The sequence below is a fragment of the Aplidium turbinatum genome, chromosome 14 (assembly GCF_918807975.1).
Source record: "Aplidium turbinatum chromosome 14, kaAplTurb1.1, whole genome shotgun sequence".
In the NCBI taxonomy this organism is placed as follows: domain Eukaryota; kingdom Metazoa; phylum Chordata; class Ascidiacea; order Aplousobranchia; family Polyclinidae; genus Aplidium; species Aplidium turbinatum.
Window position 1 is genome coordinate 10115825 of NC_137485.1, and position 21174 is coordinate 10136998.

A 21174-nucleotide genomic window follows, 5' to 3' on the forward strand; every position below is an offset into this window, starting at 1 on the left:
TGATGTAGCATTTAATATCACAAGTTAAGTGACTAAAAATCTTAATTTGAAGTACTCTGTGAAGTATTCCATTTCACCAAGAATGGCAGTACTGAGCAAAGTTTTCATTGAAGGCATGACAGATGGCTCATGTGTGGAAGCCATCGAACATGAACTTGCACAAAAAGATGGAATTCTTAATGCAAATGTAAGTGAAATTAAATAACAATAATGATTGATTTTGTACCCATCACGACAACATACAACACACCGCAATCATAGTTCTTTTAAATGTTGCTTAGATGTTTTCACCACTCAGCCACACAGCTGACAATAAATTAGTTCCATGGTACTACTACGGTACTTTAAAAAGTGTAATGAGCAACTTTATGTGTCGGCTGCGTAGCCAAGTGGTGAGAACGTCCGCGCGACGTTCGAAAGGACGTGGGTTCGACACCGTTCAAGAGCATGCGGCTGTCTAGGCAAAGACACTTAATGGCATGCCAAAATAAGGAGAGCAGCTGACTCAAAGACTATATGTCACTTCGCTGTTTCCGGTCGTCTGTTGTGTCGCATCTGTGATCGCAGTGTACTGTGTGTTATCGCAATGGGCGCAAATAAAACACGATTATTATTATTATTATTTATGCTGAGATTGAACCAGTTAGATTGGTAAGACTATAAATCAGTACGTTATTTCATGAAATTTGTTATTCTTAATGAATTGCCTTGTTTTGAGCATATTTTGATCATACTCTGATGTGGGCTTATGAAAGTTTAAATAATGATTAATTTTGTGTATGGTATATATTTATCTTAAATTTTACATGATAAATATCAATTATATATTCAACCTTCTTTAATACCATGACTTGTATAAATCACATGTTAGTAATAACACAACTTCAAAATTCCTTGACCATGAAAATAATATTAATCTTTAACATATGAAGTATTTGTTATCTGTGTGAAGAATATTTATTTCATAGATAAAAAGCTATTCTCAAGAACAGAAAGACATATTATATACTGGCAGATATTGAAAATGAATATAATAATGTATTTTATATCATTTTGTGAACTACAGTATGAAATGCAGTATATGTGTGGCTAAACACATGTAAATTTTGATGTTTTGATGAAGATTTAACACAAGCTATAGTAGTTTCTATATAAATTGATGACTACAAATGAGCTTTGCACTAAACAGCAAATATCATTTTTTGTCAGGTGGATTTACAAAGTAACACAGGACTTGTTTCATATGAAAGTGATGTAGTCAAAAGCGATGATATTCTAGAAATTATTCAAAATATGGGGTATGGCACAAAGCTTTTGGGTAAGCTTTGCATGCGATAATAATTATTGCACTGATAACTGGTTTCAAACGGCTGCATTAGATTTTGCAGGCTCAACACTTTGTTTTTGTTGACCTGGAAACGGCTTTTGATTGCGTGCGAAGAAAAGTGTTATCTGTTATAGTGGGCTATGTGATATGTCGTTATTGAAGAGTGGTTAATCAAAGTTGTACGTTGTATAATTTGCCGATATGTGTCTGCGGAGCGGTAGAACAAACAAGCAACACATACTCCACGAATGTTCCATCTTACGGCCCCCAAGTGGAATCACTGGTATTCGACTACTGGACCCAACTACCGTATCTTGGCTGCACGAGGAGGCATTGCCAATCTAAGCTACTACATGTCAAACGAGAGAACAGAACAGATGGAGGTACTCTCCCGTGATTTTTGTTGTGGTTGTCCTTCGGAGATGTGGTATGTGGATGACTTTGTTGTTGCTGCTGAGCGTCTTGCTGAGTTGAATCAGAAATTCTTAGCATGGAAAGCTGGCCTTGAATCTTATAGGCCCACATCAATGTTAAGAAGACTAAGATCCTACACTCCTCAAGCTGTAAGAACCTCCAGTTCAAAGAAAGAGGGAATTTCCCATGTGGAGTGTGTCGGTGAGGCGTTGGAAGGAACTCTATTTACTGTGTTCATTGTAAGAAATGAATTCACCACAAGTGTTCAGGGGTTAGTGGCCCTCTAAGGGAAAATTCTAACAAATGCAAAAACTACCACGATGAAGCAACTGTAGTTTCGGAGCCAACTGCTGAAAAGGTTATATATAATTGGTGATTTAGAATTTGACGTGATGTCTTCCTTTTGCTATCTTGGTGACATGATTGGGCAATCAGTAGGCTGCTTGGATATAACCAGTGTAAAGGTGTAATTGGCCTGGAAATTTCCTTGAGCTCATCGCTACCATTCCAGACAGGAATATTCCCATTGGTAGCCACAGTCATGTGTAATATATGTGTGAGAAGTGTCCTGTTGTTCATGTGGAGTTGTATGCTAGTGAAACCTGACCCATCACTGTCCACTGTCGAAGAGCAAAATCAGCTATGTCGCAACGACAATGTCATGGTACAGTGGATTTGTTCCAAGCGTCTTTCTGACCGCGTGACGATGGAAGAGCTGAGATCGCCGCATTTTCTGGCATAGCAACTGAACTGTTTTCGCATGGTGTCGGTTAGCGCTATAGGGGGGATTGGGGAGGGTGACTGGGACCACATTGTTCATATGCAAATTTCCTGAGCTCACTTTCTCCCTCGTAGTTCTGTTCTTGATTGCATTCTAAATTTTATGTAGTTGCACATAAAAACTGAACTTTGATCTCCTTTTTTTTTAAAGCTGTATCAGTGTATCGCAAGAACAGTTAATCTGAAAGTCAGGAGTGTATGATAAAATATGTTTGAGTTCATCAGTGAGCATAGTTCACCTGTTTCTTTTTCATATTTTTTATTTGTGAGCAAGATTATTCTTGTGTTTTAAAACAAGAAATAATAATAATAATGTTAATATAATAATAATAATGTTAGTTTTTATATAGCGCTGTATCCATCGCAGAATGCGTTGCTCCTCAGCGCTTTACAAAGCAGACAGTGTCAATGCAGCCGTATAGAGGCGCAACTGAGTACATTATTACCCGAATCCACTTCATTACTCAGTGCCAAGCAGAAATTAGATTCAGTACCATTTTTAAAAAGTCTTTGGTATGACCCGACAAGGTATCGAACCCATGCCTACCGATTCAGAGGCGGGCGCACTAACCACTAAGCCACCGAGAAAGAAAACATGAAATCAATAACTGTCTTTACAGATGCATCTGATGAAGAGAATGTGGTGGTAATCAACATTGACGGGATGACCTGTGATGCCTGTGTTCATTCCATAGAAAGTAAACTTTCGAAAGTGAAAGGGGTTGATGGTATTCAGGTCATTATATTAAACGATTTGAGATTTGTAGTAGTATGTGCACCTACCAAAATAAAATACACACACTAAATTTGAATAATAATAAATTGATTGTGTAAACTTTGTTGCTAAATCGTTGATGTATATTAAGTTTTTGATTTTGTTTGATCTAAATAACGTAAGACGATGACAATTTGCCAATGATTTGTTATCTTGTGTCTATACATCTGCAAGATTTTACTTTGAATATTATAGGTCGTTTTTTTATGAAATTAGATTTTTAAGACATAAAAGATACAGCTGTGAGTGAATGGCATTGACTGTGGCGTGGCACAAAATTTTTATTTTTATTTGATTAAAATTTATGGTATGTCTTTTGCTACAGGTTTCATTGCAAAACAAACATGGAGTCATCCGTTATCAACCTTCTCGTGTTCTCCCAGAGCAACTGGTAGCGGAGATTGAGGACATGGGGTTTGATGCTTCTATTAGCACCAGTGGTGTCTTAAAGCGCACCTCCACGGGCTTAATGTCCATCAAAGGAATGACTTGCAATTCATGCGTGAACTCAATTGAGCAGAACGTGGGCTCATACACTGGCGTGTACAGCATTAAGGTATTTTGCTCTAGTCTTTCAGAGAGAAAGAGAGATGTTTTATTTGTCTGTCAAGTACTAGTTTAGTTTAGGTGCTGCCTGTTATTATTGTAAATTACAGCAATAATAATAATTCACATCAAATCGACAACAGTTGTTACATTACTTACATTTGGCTACACGCAATGCAAACAAGAATCAACTAATCAGCGTATATACTTTGTTTTTATGCAACTAATTCGTCAATCCAATCAACTAATTCATTTCACGTGTTCTGCGCTTGTTCTGTTGTGCAATTTATTTTGGGACTCTTTATCCTCGAAATATGAAAGCTGCCTAGGAAACTAGTTGTGGCAGATTTGCATACTTGTGTAAACTATGAACCACTAACCTAGACTCGGTCATCGAGATTGACCCAGTGAATCTTCTGCTTGTTATCAAAGTGCGTTGCTTGAATATCATTCTATCCACTTAGTTACATTTACCATATCATTCTATCCACTTAGTTACATTTACCATCTTGATGAATACACGACGTGCTAATCACATCATGAAGACTTGTTGTGAGATATTTGTAATTCAGTTAAAGTTTTGATAAAAAAAAGTCGTATCTGTCTGTGAGTTTAAAAATCACTATTTCTTGCTATTTTAGTCAGGATAAATTGTATAATTGTCTTCTTGTTTTGCATTTTTTCAGGTTTCCTTAGAGCTGCAACAGGCAACTGTGGAATACAACGACGAGCTTATACAGCTTGAAGAAATCAAAGATTCCATTGAAGATATGGGATTTGAAGCGCATATCCAAAGTATGCTCACTCCAGACAACCGTGCAGTCACAACTCCTCACGCAGTTTCAAAGAGAGGCAATGAACAAGGCAATCACTTTGCCAACACAACTCCATGTGATACGAGCGATATTAAACACATGGAACACATATCTAAGATCGTGATTGGCGTGGAAGGCATGCACTGTCACTCATGCGTGCGTAAAATCGAAGAAAACCTTCAGGCAATATCCGGTGTTCGTTCAATTAAAGTGTCACTTGACGACAAAGCAGCAGAGATATATTTCAACGACAGCCTTTTGAATCCCGAAAGTCTGGCAAACGAGCTGAGGAATTTAAACTTTACAGCGACCCTTCCAAACGGGAAGAAGTACCTCCCGGAAGACAGTAATGACAGCAGACTTGTTTATTCTCCTTCAACCGACGCCACAGGTGCTTTGTTGGAGAATTCTCAACCCACGCCAAATCTATCTAAAAAGGCTGTCGCCCCTGTACCATTTGCACAACCACATTCAGAAAACGACACGAAACGAGGTTTTCAAAAGCAAAAATCTGTTGCTATCGCAAAACAGAAAGTTACTTCTAAGAAAAACATTGAAATACCAATGGACCATGACGTAGAACGTTGCTTTATCGCCATTACAGGGATGACGTGTGCCTCTTGTGTCAACAACATAGAGAGAAACATAGGTTTGTATTATTTGATTTCTTCTTCTTTCGTGTGAGTGATGTGTCTCTGTTTGTTGGAAGAATTTTATGAGCCATTGCGAAAGCGATTTGAGTGCGTCTGCAGACGTTGAATCAATGTAAAATGATGATTTCACTTCTAAGTGAAAGGATTTTATGCTCAGCCGTCTCAGGCAACAAAAGTTGCCTTTTTAAAATTGATTTTTTTTTTTAATTTGAGAATATCACCTGATGCACTCTCACCAAGATTCGATGTGAAACTCAATCAAGGGTTTGTTTAAATAATAATGATGTGACACTCTTTGAAGAGCGGTTAGAACCATGAAATGCGTTTCCCAGACAGCAGAAAATATCTTTTTTTTATTTGAAATACACTGTGCATCGTATTCGACATCATGTGGGAGTATAGAAAGCAAGGAAATGATGCCATGAAATATTTTAACGTCTCCTGATTTGTCAGGGCGAGAAGAGGGGATTGTCAAGATCTTGGTTGGTCTAATGGCTGGCCGTGCCGAGGTTACGTACAGAGCAAGCTTGCTGTCTCCTGAGAAAATAGCGCAACTGGTTGGAGACCTGGGTTTTGGTGCAAGTGTTCAAGAGAGTGTTGGCAACTCTGGTCACGTGGAGCTTGATGTGAGTTACGCATCGTTTGAGTGATTTAAAGTTATTGTACTCAACCACTGCTAGAATCATAATGTATTGAACACTTCGAAGATGATCATCTTTCCATTCAGCAAATCAGTTCTTTTTCACGTTGTTTTTACTACTGGATGGCGTTGAAACAACGTAAAAAGCAGTGATTCCGCTGGCTAGTGTTTCAATTTCTAAAGAAATAAACTGAACTAAAAAAACTACATAGTACGAAAAGTTAACGTCGCCATCTCGTTTTGTTGTACGATCTTTGTGACTGTGTGATCGAAGTTGGAACTGGCTGTTCTTGGTTCTACTCTTTGTGTCGTCGAGACAAGGCTGTGCTTGAAAAATAAGCACGAATATTGGCATTCTAGCGTCTGTTTACTTGAGCCATATGCTCGAATTCGGACAAAAAGTTTCTACCACGCACTGTAATGCAATTTCAATAAAACTACATTATCGTTTTGTCCGCCATGACTCTCGTTCTGCTGTGTCATGGGTTTTGTTGATCTTTCTGACAACATAGCAGAGTTATCGTTTGTATCATGATTTAAAAGTATTGTATTTAGATGATTATTCAATCCATTTTAACATTATTTTTTTCATCTATTTGACTTACAGCATAAGAATTTGCCATGCAAAACTGTATGTTGTCGAACTCGAAACTGTTGATTTTACAGATCTCAGGCATGTCCTCATTGTCTTGTGCCAACATGATTGAAACTCGACTTTATGACGTAACGGGGATATCACATGCTTCTGTTTGTTTCGCTTCTGGCAGCGCAACGATCAAGTTTGATCCTGATCTGATTGGAATTAGAGACATCATAGAAATTGTTGAGGTGGGGAAAACTATTAGTTAAATTTAGATTGCAGATGAAACTTCAACATGGGTGCAATTTCTACAGAGAAATTCCACTCCACATTTAACTGTTTCGCTGGTTGCCAGCGTTGTTGTGTTTGTTTTTCTTGCCTTTAAATTTAGTCCAAACTCCACCTTACTAAATATGAAAACAAGACTTTATCGTTGAAGAATCTTCTCATAAAACAGTGCGTTTTCTCGCAGACGACCGGTTTTAGTGCGTCACCAAAAACAAACGACGGACGGGTTGCTGGCCTTGGTCACTCCGTACAAATCCGCCAATGGCGTCGCTCCTTCCTTGCCGCCCTAATCTTTGGTGTACCTGTCATGATCATCATGATTTATTACAGAGTGTCTGGGACACACAAAAATCCATACATTGTCGTCCCAGGGCTGAGCTTGCAAAACTTGCTCATGTTCTTACTCTCCACTCCCGTGCAGGTCTGTCTTTTCATTGGTGAAAGAATTGGCAATCGATTGAAATTAAATTTCTAGCGCACCGGTGTTGCCAGGTAGTTAATTATGTCCCTAATATTGGGAAATTTCAAGTTGGGGCATGAAACCGTAATTAAGGGTACGGTATTTTGAAGCTTTAGCAAGAATGGGCTGGTGGAAAACCTTGGCATGGCAACACTGGCTTTCGGAGGGCAAAGACTTCTTTTAAGGTTTAACTAAAAACTGGTGGATAAACGTCACTAAAACGTAACCAAACCGATTTAAATACCTTTTCAGAGACGCTCTGCCATGAAAGAGTGAGAATAGAATTGAGGAATTTTTGACACCGAACTAAAATACATTTGGTAACGGTTGGCAACACTGTGTAGAACCACTTTATTAGACATTTATTGTGTCGACTTTTACTTAAAAATGCCGTTTTCTTTTTATTCAAATAGCTTTACGCCGGGAAGTACTTCTATGTGCAAGCCTACATCGCCGTGAAGCATCGCACCGCCAACATGGATGTGTTGATTGTCATGTCTACGGTGATTGCTTATTCGTATTCCGTGATCATTGTCGTAGTTGCCATGGCACAACGAGCTACTGGAAGCCCGAAAACGTTCTTTGAGACTCCACCAATGCTGTTTGTTTTCATTGCACTCGGGCGATGGCTGGAGCATATTGCAAAGGTGAGCGGGCAACCAAGGTACATAGTAATAGCCATCATCACCAATATTACTCCAAAGAAGCCTGATCTTCATCCTGAAACATTAGGGTCGACCAGTTTGCAGCGACTTCTCCATCTCTTTCTATTGTTGGCATCTTCAATTTTCAGGTTACTTTTTGTCAGGTAGTCTAAAAATTGAAGATGCCAACAATATATAACAGTAAAATGCCAACAATAAGTAATAGTAATAAATAAAAAAACATTCATTATTGAAATGTGGTTGTACTTAATCACTCCGCATTTGGAAAAAGTTGTCATCTTGACATTTTTCAATGTCTTAGCGTTGAAGCAATTTAAAGAAGGCAACTTTTGCTGCTTGGATTATATTTGCTATTGCATTCTAGCCAGCAAAATTAGTTTTTAATATTGATTCAACATTTTCGGACAGAATACCAACGAAGAATTTTGTGATCTGGAGTGTTGACTATATTATCAAACAGCGAAATTAAAAACATTCTGTACCGAAAGGAGTGAACTTACGTGCTTCTTTTATCAGGGCAAAACCTCTGAAGCTTTGGGCAAGCTTATGCAGCTACAAGCAACTGTTGCCACATTAATAACCTTTGACAGCGACGGTACCACGGTATTGAAAGAGGAAATCATCCCTGTTGCTTTGGTGCAACGAGGCGATTACTTGAGGGTGACGCCTGGAACGAAGATACCAACCGACGGAAAAGTGGTGGAGGGAACATCAAAGGCCGACGAATCTGTCATCACAGGTGAGGATAATCTTGGCTTTTATTCGTAGTTTTACCCTTTGGTAAAGTGGAACATTCCGATGTGTTCATTGTTTTTCTTTTTTTTTTAAAGAGCAGCAGATTTTTTTGTTTTCAGAATGCCGCTGTATTTCGGCAACAAATCTAAACTGTTTCTGACTCACACCCCCGTTGACTTATTTCTTAACGGTAATCCTCAGCATTCAAAGGTTTAACTTTCGCCTGTTAAAAAAGCAACACCAACCCTACGGTTGGGAAAATTGACTACCTTTACAACAGTTCTGTATCGTTTTTAGCCACTTTTTCTTTGAATGTCTTCAGTGATTTTTTCAAATTGTGGACTATCACTTTATTGCGATTTGAATAGCAGACGTGTTGTTAATTTCATTTGCAAATGTCTTTCTTAACTTTGCAGGTGAATCAATGCCAGTGACAAAGAAACCAGGTTCATCTGTCATTGGTGGCTCACTGAATATGAATGGTGCCTTGCTGATACAAGCCACCCATGTTGGCAGTGACTCCGCCTTAGCGCAGATTGTCAGATTAGTTGAAGAAGCGCAGACATCCAAAGCGCCGATTCAGCAGGTGGGCTCCACCAGTTTTTTTTTTATTGCATTTAAATCGTGGAGAATAATTCAATGTGGCGCAGTGGTATAGCGCATTGGGCTCAACATCGGAAACATATGGATTCGGTTTCTGTGTCCTTTTGAATTTTATGCATTTTTGACAAAAGCTTTGTCAGAGAATAGACGATGGCACAGAAATACCACCATAAATATTGCTGTAAAAGCTTCACAATCAGTCAAATGTCATCGATTTATCGGGTTACTCGATGTTCTGGCGCGTGACATTTTACCGCGGCCAACCTGTCACGAGAACATCTCAACGCATAATAATCACAATGCATTATAATTGTATTATGATATTATCTTATTTCCAATGGCAGGTTAGTTTTTTGTTTGTTCATAGCTTGCGCTTTCTTGTTTCAAATATTGGATAACTTTTTGCGTCACCAAAAGTGCAGCGAAAAACACGTTGGCGAGAATTCAACAATGTATAAAAAAAATATCTGCATATGGCAAGACGTGCTCAATGGATGAAATACCTAGAGTCATAATAAATGGATGAAAACCTAGAGTCTAGGACTTGCAGCCTTGGCGCAAATGTTGCGAAATGTCACTTTAGTTTAGAAAGGAGCATGTACTTTTGTCTTACACAAAACCGAAATTAACTGCGTCAATCACTTGATTATAATTATAATCAGACCACTCCCATCTGATGTCAAGCCGCGAATCAAAACTATTTGTAAGCAAAAGCAAGCACAACTTTTACATTACAGTAAAAGTAAATGATTTTGCTGGTTTACTTGTTCATTAAAGTAAAGCTAACTTTACATAACTTCTACCATGTGTAGTTTCTTCGATTGGCAGTTTCAACTGAAAAGTTAGTAAAAAGCAATATTTTGAAAGATTGACAGATTAAGTCAATGTGTCGCGGTAGAGTCCGAAATTCTTTGATGTGCCGTGGTCCAAAAAAGTCGAAAACTACTGAAATAGAATTCAAATAGTTTTACAGTGAGATGTACCATGCAATGGCATGGCTTTTCTACATGTCGGATTGTCGGTACGGAAAATGTATTGCACCAGGTTGGCGCGCTAGAATGTCCTGATCCCGGTTTCATCACTTCAAGGCCAGATGTTAATTTGTGTGTTACATCATGCAATATTTGTTTCAGGTTGCTGACAAAATAGCTGGGTATTTTGTTCCTGGTGTTATTATCATTTCTACGATAACTTTGGTCATTTGGGTGATAGTTGGATTTACCAAACCTGATGTACTGGATCCATTTATTGACCAGCATCGGTGAGTGGTCTTAGTCGGATTGAGAAACTTTAAATCCCTTTATGCAGGCTTTATAGAAACGTGATTAGAAATTGTCCATTGTTGGCATTTGTTATTGCTTGGTCAACTCATGGCAAAGCAAAACCTGTTTATGTTTTGATTTTCGTGGTTTAGCAATTCATTTGTAATGTCCCGAGGCTTGTAGATATGTTCTTTGACCACTTCAAACCAGGAGTGTCGATTCGAATTAATGAAACGACGATATCCGATCAGCGAGTTGTCTTTCCATCCAATACACGCTGGTTTTCTCCAACTGACACCTGATGGACAGTGTACCGTAGACGCTGATGATGTGGTTTTCAGTCTGTTCCTCAGCTTTACAGTTGCAAAAACGGAAGATGCTCTTTAAAGGGTAGCTATTAGGGTGGGTCGAAATTTGGACTTTTTCTCTAATTTCATTGCTACAAACTTTTTTTCTTGCGAATAGCCATGAAACGACATTCCTGAAAATTTGAGCTTGATTGGACATCGTCTTCATTTCTAAAAATCGCGATTTATAAAGGTACCTGAAGCGATTTTTTCGAGGCTTGAAAATGCATTGTTTTTAATAGGAAGTTGTTTTCACGAGATTTGAAAACGTCATAACATACTTAATTCTTATTGAAAAAAGATGATTTATGCGTCAACAGATTCAATATAATTAGGAGAATCCAATTCATTGTGTACTGACTCCGAAAAATGATGACGTCATCAATGGCGTCATTAAACAGTAATTTGGAAATAGCGATAAAACTGATAATCCTACATGCTTCATCTCTAAGTTATTTGATAATGAATTGATGTACTTTCCAAACATTAACATCATGCTGGTACTTGATGACGTAATTGATGACGTCATCTACATTATTAAATTACATTTCATTATGATGGCTTTTGGAAAATACTGCGTGTTTGTGATAGATAATGGATCGTTATCAATTAGTTATGATTCGCTTGATTTTAAATAACAATATTGCTCTTTAAAGATTTGTTCCACACTGCCTTTCCGGGTGTGCAAAATAGGCATTCTTTTTAACATATTTCAACGCAATGTCTCGAATTTTATCAGGCAAAAGTGAACAGCACTGCAATGATTTAAGGATATGCTTTGGTCCGTCTTTGTACAATGGTTCACATTTTATATTGAACCAACATGAGGCATATTGAATGACTATATGCGCAACAATTATTTTCAAGTTTTCTGCAATGTCACTTGGCAATTTGTGATCACTGATGTATAGTTTGTAGCAACGTGAAGCGAAAGTTAGCCACCACGAATGATTTAACGGACCAATCTTTGCGTACATCAGTTTAGATGAAACATAGCCATTCCTAATGGCATTGGTAATCTCGTACAGATACTTTTGATCAGGCGATAGATCTTTTACTATGTGCTCCGGTAGCAAACGATTTCCTGGCCCCATATTCACAGGCACAAATAAAGGGTTGACTTCTTCAAATTCAACTCTACTTAGAAGCTTCCCTATTGGCCCTTTAAATGGTGTGTCACCACTGGTAGGTCCATCTAATGTAGCGAAGACGTGTCGAAGGGGTAACTTATTGGATGCAACTGTGCAACATGCGTATAAACCAACTCACACGATGACCAAGGCGTTGTTCCAGTCCAGTTATCACACCTGATTTAAATCCAGTGTTTACATTCACGGAATCACACCCAACTACTTTGACACAATGCACCATATTATATTTTTTGATACAGTCCATGAGAGCATTTGTAATATCTTCAGCTGTTCCTGATATTGGACTGACAACAGTTAAATACTGATTTTCAGGTTTCTGAACAACACTGTAGTGTTTTTCGCGAACAAAAATCTTGCCACCTGTTCTTGATGCTATCTTAACAATTTCATTTTAATAAAGTGGGTGACGTCATCAATTACGTCATCAAGTACCAGCATGATGTTTATGTTTGGAAAGTACATCAATTTATTATCAAATAACTTAGAGATGAAGCATGTAGAATTATCAGTTTTATCGCTATTTCCAAATTACTGTTTAATGACGTCATTGATGACGTCAACCTTTTTCGGAGTCAGGACACAATGAATTGGATTCTCCTAATTATATTGAATCTGTGGACGCATAAATCATCTTTTTACAATAAGAATTAAGTAAGTTATGACGTTTTCAAATCTCGTGAAAACAACTTCCTATTAAAAACAATGCATTTTCAAGCCTCGAAAAAATCGCTTCAGGTACCTTTATAAATCGCGATTTTTAGAAATGAAGACGATGTCCGATCAAGCTCAAATTTTCAGGAATGTCGTTTTATGACTATTCGCAAGAAAAAAAGTTTGTAGCAATGAAATTAGAGAAAAAGTCCAAATTTCGACCCACCCTAGTAGCTATGCGATAAAAGTTCAATGCCATTGCCGTGGCAGTCGAAGTATACCTATCTCTTTTTCGGTAGAGTCTCAGTTGTAAAATATCTACTGTATGTCCGATGGTGGTTAACCTTCACTCTGCCGTTCAGTCATAATTTAATAAATCCATCGGTTGATTGCACTGAACCGGTGAGATCAACTAATGCGAAAGAACAGGCAAACTGTTGATCATTTGATTTTAAACTGTTCATGGACTGCACTACCCGATGGTTTCAACACAGTTTACTAGTGTGGAATTTTACCAGTACGAATATTTAAAAACTGGCGAAAAGACAACGAGTTTCAAGTGTAAAAATTCCATACGAAACTGCTACTTAACCGGTGGCGCTGAAATATGAAACTGATATTTTTCAACTTCGATTACTCTCTTCAGATATCTTTCGTTTGATGAAACCGTTGTCAGATTCGCTTTTCAAACTGCCATCACCGTCCTTGCCATTGCCTGTCCCTGTGCCCTGGGGCTTGCGACTCCTACTGCGGTCATGGTAGGTACAGGGGTAGGAGCACAAAATGGGATATTGATAAAAGGAGGGGAACCTTTGGAGACATCACATAAGGTAAAATTTTTCTGAACCTAATTCACTGCTCACTTTAAGGATTATTTCTTTCTTGATTTCACGTCGGTTTTGCCACAGGCTAAATTTTGAAGTTTTTCCTCAATGTAGAAAGTTGTGTTAATAAAACTTTATTTTTACGTGCGTTGTTGGCACAGTTGCACTAAAGATGAGTTTTGAGAACGCCTGCTCTCAACATGGGCTGTATCCAAGGGGGGAGGGGGGGGGGGTGAGGGGGTGATCACCCCCCCACTTATTGGAGTGGTTTGGAATAACTAAGACGATTTTAGCCCACTGTCTAAAAATCACCCCCCCCCCCGAATTCTGAAAGTGGATAGAGCCCCTGGCTCTTAATGATAATAATTATAATAAAAATCGTGGTTTAGCAAGCGCCCATTGCGACAGCATACAGCATACAATACACTGCGTTTCTAGATGCAACACAACAGGCAACTAGAAGCAGCGAAGGGACTTGTAGTCTTCGGGTCCGCTACTTCTAACTATTTTGTCATGTTATTGAGTGTCTTTGGCGAAGCACAGCTCTGTGCTTTAGAGCGGTGTCGAACCCACGTCCTTTCGAACGTCGCGCTGATGTTCTCACCACTCAGCCAACTGACTTAACATTTGCTACTGGGCTGTTTTCAGTTGAAGACCGTCGTCTTTGACAAGACAGGAACCATCACCTACGGGGAGCCACGCGTGGTCCTGGAGCGGCTGTGCAGCGTGCCGGAAGGGGGAAGCGACATGTCACTGCGCCACTTAATGGCCATTGTCGGAACCGCTGAAAATGCTAGTGAACATCCGCTGGGTTCCGCTGTTGTCAAAAGGGCGAAAGAAGTAAGTGTTTGTGAGATGAGCTCACAAAGTTGTCATTGCAATAACCAGAGGAAGTTTTACAAGACTGCCAAAAAGCGTCCATCAGGCAAAGTTTAAAATATTTTTGAAGCGCAATTTTTTCTGATAAACAAAGAAAACCAACGGATCGAAAGTACGCGATTGCTCGTGTAGCTTTGGAATGACTTATTTGCACTCACCCACAGAACAAAGGATGTGTTCCTCCAGCGTGAAGGCATATTTGAAGAACGATTGTGAAAAGATTATAGTCCGATTTGTATTCATCTTATTTTACTATAGACTTTGCTATGTTCTTCAAACCATCACTCCATTAAAACAAACATTATTTTGAAAGATGTAGTTTTTAGCTGGAACGTTGTTGATGTTTCATAAACATTTTCCTTTTTTTCATGCTTTACAGCACAAATTTGCAGTCACAATTTATTTTCAACGCACGCAAAATATGGATACTTGGGCTTGCAGAAATGAAATACTTTTAGTGCTATTGTAAACTCTGCAATATAATTATAGCAATCTAGTGACAATACTAATTGTCTGTGCAAATCCTCTTGATTATTCACTGGACGAGCCTTCCAATTGTGTGCATTGACAGGTCTTAAAAGTGGCCGCATTGGGAAGTGTCACGGATTTCAAGGTGATCCCCGGATGCGGGATCCAGTGCAATGTGTCCGGGATACAAACTGTGATGCGTAATAGCGACAACGCTCTTGCAGGAACCCAGGTACGTCTTGGGATCACTTCTTCTAAAAACTAGTCTGAAACAAAAAAATTGAGCTTATTTTACTTGAACAGAATGTTAGCCATTGCAGTGGAGCTATTGATGTTATTGATGGCATTTGATGCGGACCCAAACCAAGTCAGGAAATCCAACTGTGGACTTCGCCACTTCAACCGGACGAGCTGCGAAGTTAACTAAGAAAGTCTCTTGATGTAAATGTGTTTCACAATGAGTGACACACTTCGGTCACCATCAATGACTTCTTTCGGATGTTTGTGAGAGGTCATCATCTACCTGGTTATGAAAGTCTTCATCCTAGAATGTTTTTCTCAACTTTTGATTGCATACGTGTAGAGTCTGCTGCAGCATGAGTTTGGTGTGGTTGACTTGTGTAACAATTTCGCATTCAAATTGCAACGTTTAGTCATCGTTTTTTCACTGTTTTATTTGCTCTTCAAAGGAGAAAGATGAAAAGATCGATCCCAAAGAGTTTCCTGGTTCCTCCACAACTCCAGACGCCCACTGCGTCCTCATCGGAAACAGGGAGTGGATGCGAAGAAACGGGATTCCGATCCCTCTTGCCGTTGATGGCGTCATGACAGGCATGAAAATAAAACACCTAAAACACTTTGTCATCATTTATTTAGAATAAAAGCCCTGAAGCAAGCTCTCTTACATGTCATGACTACAAGACATTGAACGGGATTTTTAGACATGGATAGTTCCTCTTGTATAGAGTTTTCTTTCATTTTAAGTTGTTTTAAGTAGGTTGAACGTACATTAACGAAAGGTTGTTAACGAAAGTAAAAGTAGCCTATGTTGTTTTAGTATAGCCACATTAATATACCTTAAGAGGACTTGAACTATGCTATAATACTAATTCTAATGTGAGTACAGGTTGCACGGAAAAATGTTGGTTGATCTGCGTTTGTCGCTGATTTAAAAAAATATATTCTAGATTGAATTCATCATCATCATCAACCAATTTTGATTATACATTGGTTCATGATAATGATGAATTCAATCTAGAATATATTTTTTTAAATCAGCGACAATTCAACATCTTAAAACTACCTACATTTTTGTAACAGTTCAAGAGGAGTGTGGCTACACAGCCATACTGACAGCAGTAGACAACCGCCTCGAAGGAATGCTTGCCATCGCTGACACCGTGAAGAAAGAAGCGTCACTGGCTGTCCACATTCTCAACCGCATGGGTATTGACGTCATTTTGCTGACAGGAGACAACAAGAAAACAGCAACAGCGATTGCCCGTCAGGTTGCGTAAGCTTATCACAACGATTGCCCGTCAGGTTGCGTACGCTTTTGGCAACACTGCTTTAGTCCTTTCGCCGCCACACAATTTCAGTTAAGCATAATATACCAGACAACCCTTGGACATTCGGTGGTGTCTACTGGTGATTTAAGAGGGTTCGCATTGGTTTGTGCGAACCCGTTCTTGGATTTTTAATGACATCCGCAAACTTGTTGTAAAAATGCGTGTGTTTACACACGCCTAGGTGTGACTATATATATATTAAACCAGTATGGTATGCTGCTTGTGAGAGAACCTGTTCTGGAAATGTTTATGTGACACCACTAGTTAGGCCTATGCCGGCGGTTCAAAGCATAATGAACCTTTAATATACATATCTTCGTTTTTAACACGAATTATCGTCTGATTCTTACACCGTACCCACTATGGTGCATCACGAAATAGGAAATGATTTGTACAAGGGTTTCCATGTATAGTTATCGCCATTGTATCTTAAACACATGAAAAAAACAACTTAACATAGGTTAAATTTAAATACAAAATGGTCTAAATGGGACATTTTCAACTTTCATGTTGTAGAAACCTCGTTGTTTTTGTGCAAGTACGTAAAAATTATAATTAGCCACACCCTTCTAACCTGGTTTAACGACGTCACCAGGTTGGAATACGAATGGTATACGCTGAAGTGCTCCCTTCCCACAAAGTCGACAAGGTTCGTCAGTTGCAAGCGCAAGGCCGCACGGTGGCGATGGTGGGCGACGGAGTGAATGATTCGCCAGCGTTGGCACAGGCTGACGTCGGGATAGCAATTGGAACTGGAACCGATGTTGCCGTGGAAGCGGCAGATGTGGTTTTAATCAAAGTAAGTCGATGCCAAGTTTCGTTGACTTGGTGACATTCCCAACTAACAAAGGTTTCCGTTATTACATTGTTTCAACGTCTAAAGAGCAGCTTTTGCGTTTTTTTACAGTAAATTTATGTACTCTTTAACATCCATCCCAGAAGCTACTTTGGTCTGACACTCTCACAATTTTTACCGTTATCTAGCGTGTTCATTTTCAACTTCCACGGTATATTTTTGCTTGTGCATCTTCTATAAAACCAACATATTTGTTTAGAATTACGTGAAAAGGTTAAAGCAAAACAAGAAGTGTTGATGGAATGGAGGCTCATGTTTCACTTCATTTTTGATGAACCGGTTAAAGCTCAAATTTTGTTATTGCTTGTATCATGTAATACGTAACGTGAAGATAGGTCCCAGACAGCAAATCAGTCATTTTTACATTGATTCAACGTCTGCAGACATTGAATCAATGTAAAAAATGACTGATTTTCTGTCTGGGGTTGTGTATATACGACGTGATATCAGTTTTATGTTTTTATAAGGTATTTGTCAGTGTTTCTTTACGTTGGATCCAGTTTAGATCAATCATCAACAAAATCTCGCATTTCAGAACGACTTACTGGATGTGGTGGCGGCCATAGACCTCTCCACGCACGTCATCCGTAGGATCCGTATGAACTTCTTCTACGCTTGCATCTACAACCTGTTCGGGATTCCGCTTGCTGCTGGTGTATTTTACCCGCTAGGTGTCGTCCTGGAGCCATGGATGGGCTCTGCTGCCATGGCTCTGAGCTCAGTCTCAGTGGTGATGTCATCTCTGTTCTTGAAACTGTAAGTTAAGTTTTAATTCTTGTAAGATTGGTTGATTGAATCTTCATCGTTCATCCTCGGACTGAGAAAGCTGCTTTGAGAGCTTTATCCCTGCAGTGTCGTATACTCGTAGTCCTGGAAGCTTTGAAAGACTGACGCAGACCTGGCCACCTAGTTTTGCTGAATGAAGTTTCCAGTTGTTGTCTGTGAATTATTATTCCATCCACTAGTTGCCACTGCGTGTAGAGCTGTAATGAAATGCGTTGTTCAAGGGCACACCCATGGAGTCGAACCAGCGTCACTTGATCTTGTGGTTCCTTCGTTTGTACAGTCAGGCGCTTAAGTAACTATCGGGGCCGCAGCCCGATAGCTCAGTTGGTTAAGAAAGCACAAATATAACCATGAACCTCTAACGGGGTACAGGTAAATAATATTATCAATACACCCAGGTACAAGAAGCCGTCACCAAGCCGGTTTGGAGAGCCCAACTACATAAATGCCACTGACATCTTGGCTGACCATCAAGTACAGGTTGTTGCTGGCGTTGAGGGCGCCCTGAAGCCCTCGGCACGGTCACTCTCCGAACAGATCACGACCTTCAAGAATAAAGTGGTCGCTTCCTTACACTCTCTTTCTATCTTGGAAGACGGACAAGGGAGTGTTTCTGGAAAAAGTTTATCCGGAAAAATATCCAGCGGAACACGTTCCGGAGTTGTAGTTCCATCCGGCAACAACCAGATGGAACAACAAATGACGTTATTAATGAGAGATGAAAGACAAGATATGGTTTAAACCTATTGGTGCAGTTTTCAAATGCCCTTACGTCACGCCTTTCTTTATGGTGATTTACTGAAAAGTAGGACATTTTGTACGTGTACAATGTACATTTGCTCTCACGTGACACAGCACTGCAGTGTTCGCGTAACTTGAAGCTACTCCGAACTTTCATCTTTTTCGTTTATATCATTTTATCATCAGATCTTATATACTTTTTGTATCAATATTTGTTACACGGTTCCATTTTTTTCTATTTTGGTCATCACCTTTTACAACTCGTTCATGCATTGGAAACATGTATCGTTGTAACGCTCAAAGTGACCTTAATAACTTCATCCTTGGTTTGTTTATGTCTTACCGTTTCATTAAAATATCTTGTGCCCATTTTGCAAAGTCCGCTTTCTTTCTGTTGATAAAGGCGCATGTTGCCTGGGTTAATACCATTTCATTGTCAGCTGCTGTAAGTCGTCAACCTTGACGCTATGTTTTACCATAGATAATATCTTACGGTTTTACTAATTCGACTTGTGACAGCTGAGGTAGACTATGACCATTAAACATACGCTTATTGCTTGCCCATGTGGTGTGGAACTGATGTAAATTGAATTGTTAATGATTGCACACCGTTTATTTTGATTTAATCGCTAGAGTTTGCTATGTATTTCAACTTTATATCTTGAAGAACATTGGTGCTTATCACTACACTTTTCATCCCTTGAAGTTTTTTTTTTAATTTAATTCTGTTGCAATTTATTTTGTTGTATCTCGATTTTTAACTGAAATTTCCTCGAACTAAATACCGAAGCATATTGCAATTTTTATTTCTTTATCGGTACGATGCTCTTAAAGTGTAGACTATTTTTTCACCTTGGCTAAGGAAATCACTTGACAGCATTCTCGTGTGCATGCATTATGTAGTTTTCGTGTCAGCCTGCACTTGTTTATTTTTCAGGAGTTTTATTTGCCCCACAGATTGCCGACAAATGTCGTTCTTTGCGTCGTAGCCTACAGAGGCCGAAGAAAACGGTGCCATGGAATATCTTTACGTTTTATCTTCAGTTGAATGCCACTTTTATTTTTTGTGCTGAATATTAACGAGATTGCTTGTAATGTATAGTTTCATCTGTTAAATTCATTTCTTCTAACTTGAATGAAAGTGAAATGTAGAGTACAGCTTCTACACAGCATGGCCTAGCCTATGTGCGGTAATTGTCACGCTTTACGACAGTAAAACGGCCTCGTCGGACTGCGCAACAACTTTTAGTTTTAGAACCAAGCAAGATTGTAGGATAGGCCTGAGATGAGCCATATGTTGTGCTGCATTTCAGTGAAAAGATTGGAAGCGTAGAGTTGATTGGAGTAAAGCGGTAGCCTAGATATCATGCTTAAGTGACGCGCCAAAACAAGAAACTTAAAAAGGAAAAACACTTTTTGAAGGGATATTTTTTTAGTAACCGAGATAATGAAAACAGGTCTACCGAGATAGGATTTATATTCATAGTGTTAAAAACATTAATTTTCAAAATGTTAGGCGTAGCTGCTTTCTGGCCCGAGTGTGTCCAGTGAAAGAGTCGTCTGTATAGTAGTCCTCCTCCATTTTTATCGCCCCAAAAGAGATTTGTCAGCAAGTAAAATGCAAATAGAGTTTTACGCTTGAAAGATTGTTTACATCCTTTTCGACAATTAGAGGCTTAGGCCAATGTAAAAAAAAAATTACGGCTAAAGAAAAAACAAGAAAAAAAAAAATTATTTAACAGATTCAGCCCATGAATATTTTAAGGTTTTTGTAACTTTTTTCAATAAGGGAGGATCAGCATTCATGAAATCATAAATTGCTTGCACAAAATAAGATTGCAATAATTTTGTACACAACAGTAAGATGCAAGAAACGGACTCAACCACGTCATGGACTCAATTAAAGGCTGCTTATTTTCTTGCACCAATGTGGCTGCATTGCATCACAATCTTGGACAACTTAAATTTTTTACCTTCTCCAAGTTCGATTATAATTAGAGCTATTCAAATTTTGGCAAATTAGAGTGAAATTTAAATTAAAGCTACCCAAGTTTTCACAAATTAGATTAGAAATTAAACTAGACTAGAATTAACTTAGACGCTGTTGTCACATGCCTTTTTCTATTTGATGAAAAACGAAATAACTGATATAACAATCATGTGAGATGGATCCAAAATACAATAATTTGGATACTAAAAGTAAAAAAAAAATTGTGATTAGCTTAATGACAAATTCCTGTTTTTTTTTCTAAAATTTTGTTTTTAACAAATTCCATTCACTGCTTAACACCACTTTTTTCTCAAAAAAATCACTCTTTCTAATTGACGGTAAAATTACGTTTCGCTGGAGTTCGAAATTA

The 21174-nt window shown here is 38.7% G+C and overlaps 1 protein-coding gene across 1 annotated transcript; it reads left to right on the forward strand.

The window, feature by feature from the left end:
* Positions 1-19913, forward strand: LOC145783707 (copper-transporting ATPase 2-like). Its single transcript, XM_082595596.1, has 20 exons — positions 1-187; positions 1210-1318; positions 3142-3257; positions 3622-3852; positions 4529-5306; positions 5764-5936; positions 6617-6778; positions 7003-7239; positions 7692-7925; positions 8460-8682; positions 9095-9264; positions 10415-10542; positions 13339-13522; positions 14165-14356; positions 14967-15095; positions 15553-15694; positions 16184-16371; positions 17027-17230; positions 17823-18043; positions 18472-19913. The coding sequence occupies exons 1-20, from the start codon at positions 83-85 to the stop codon at positions 18812-18814; spliced, it is 4269 nt and encodes a 1422-aa protein (XP_082451722.1). The 5' UTR covers positions 1-82; the 3' UTR covers positions 18815-19913.
* The last annotated feature ends 1261 nt before the right edge of the window (positions 19914-21174 follow it).

Bases quoted from the DNA above. Each gene is read 5' to 3' on its own strand.
- LOC145783707 (XM_082595596.1), top strand. From the start codon at position 83: ATGGCAGTACTGAGCAAAGTTTTCATTGAAGGCATGACAGATGGCTCA. The intron at 15,695-16,183 runs GCATGAAAATAA...TTTTTGTAACAG, and splicing joins CGTTGATGGCGTCATGACAG to TTCAAGAGGAGTGTGGCTAC. The intron at 16,372-17,026 runs GTTGCGTAAGCT...CGACGTCACCAG, and splicing joins CAACAGCGATTGCCCGTCAG to GTTGGAATACGAATGGTATA.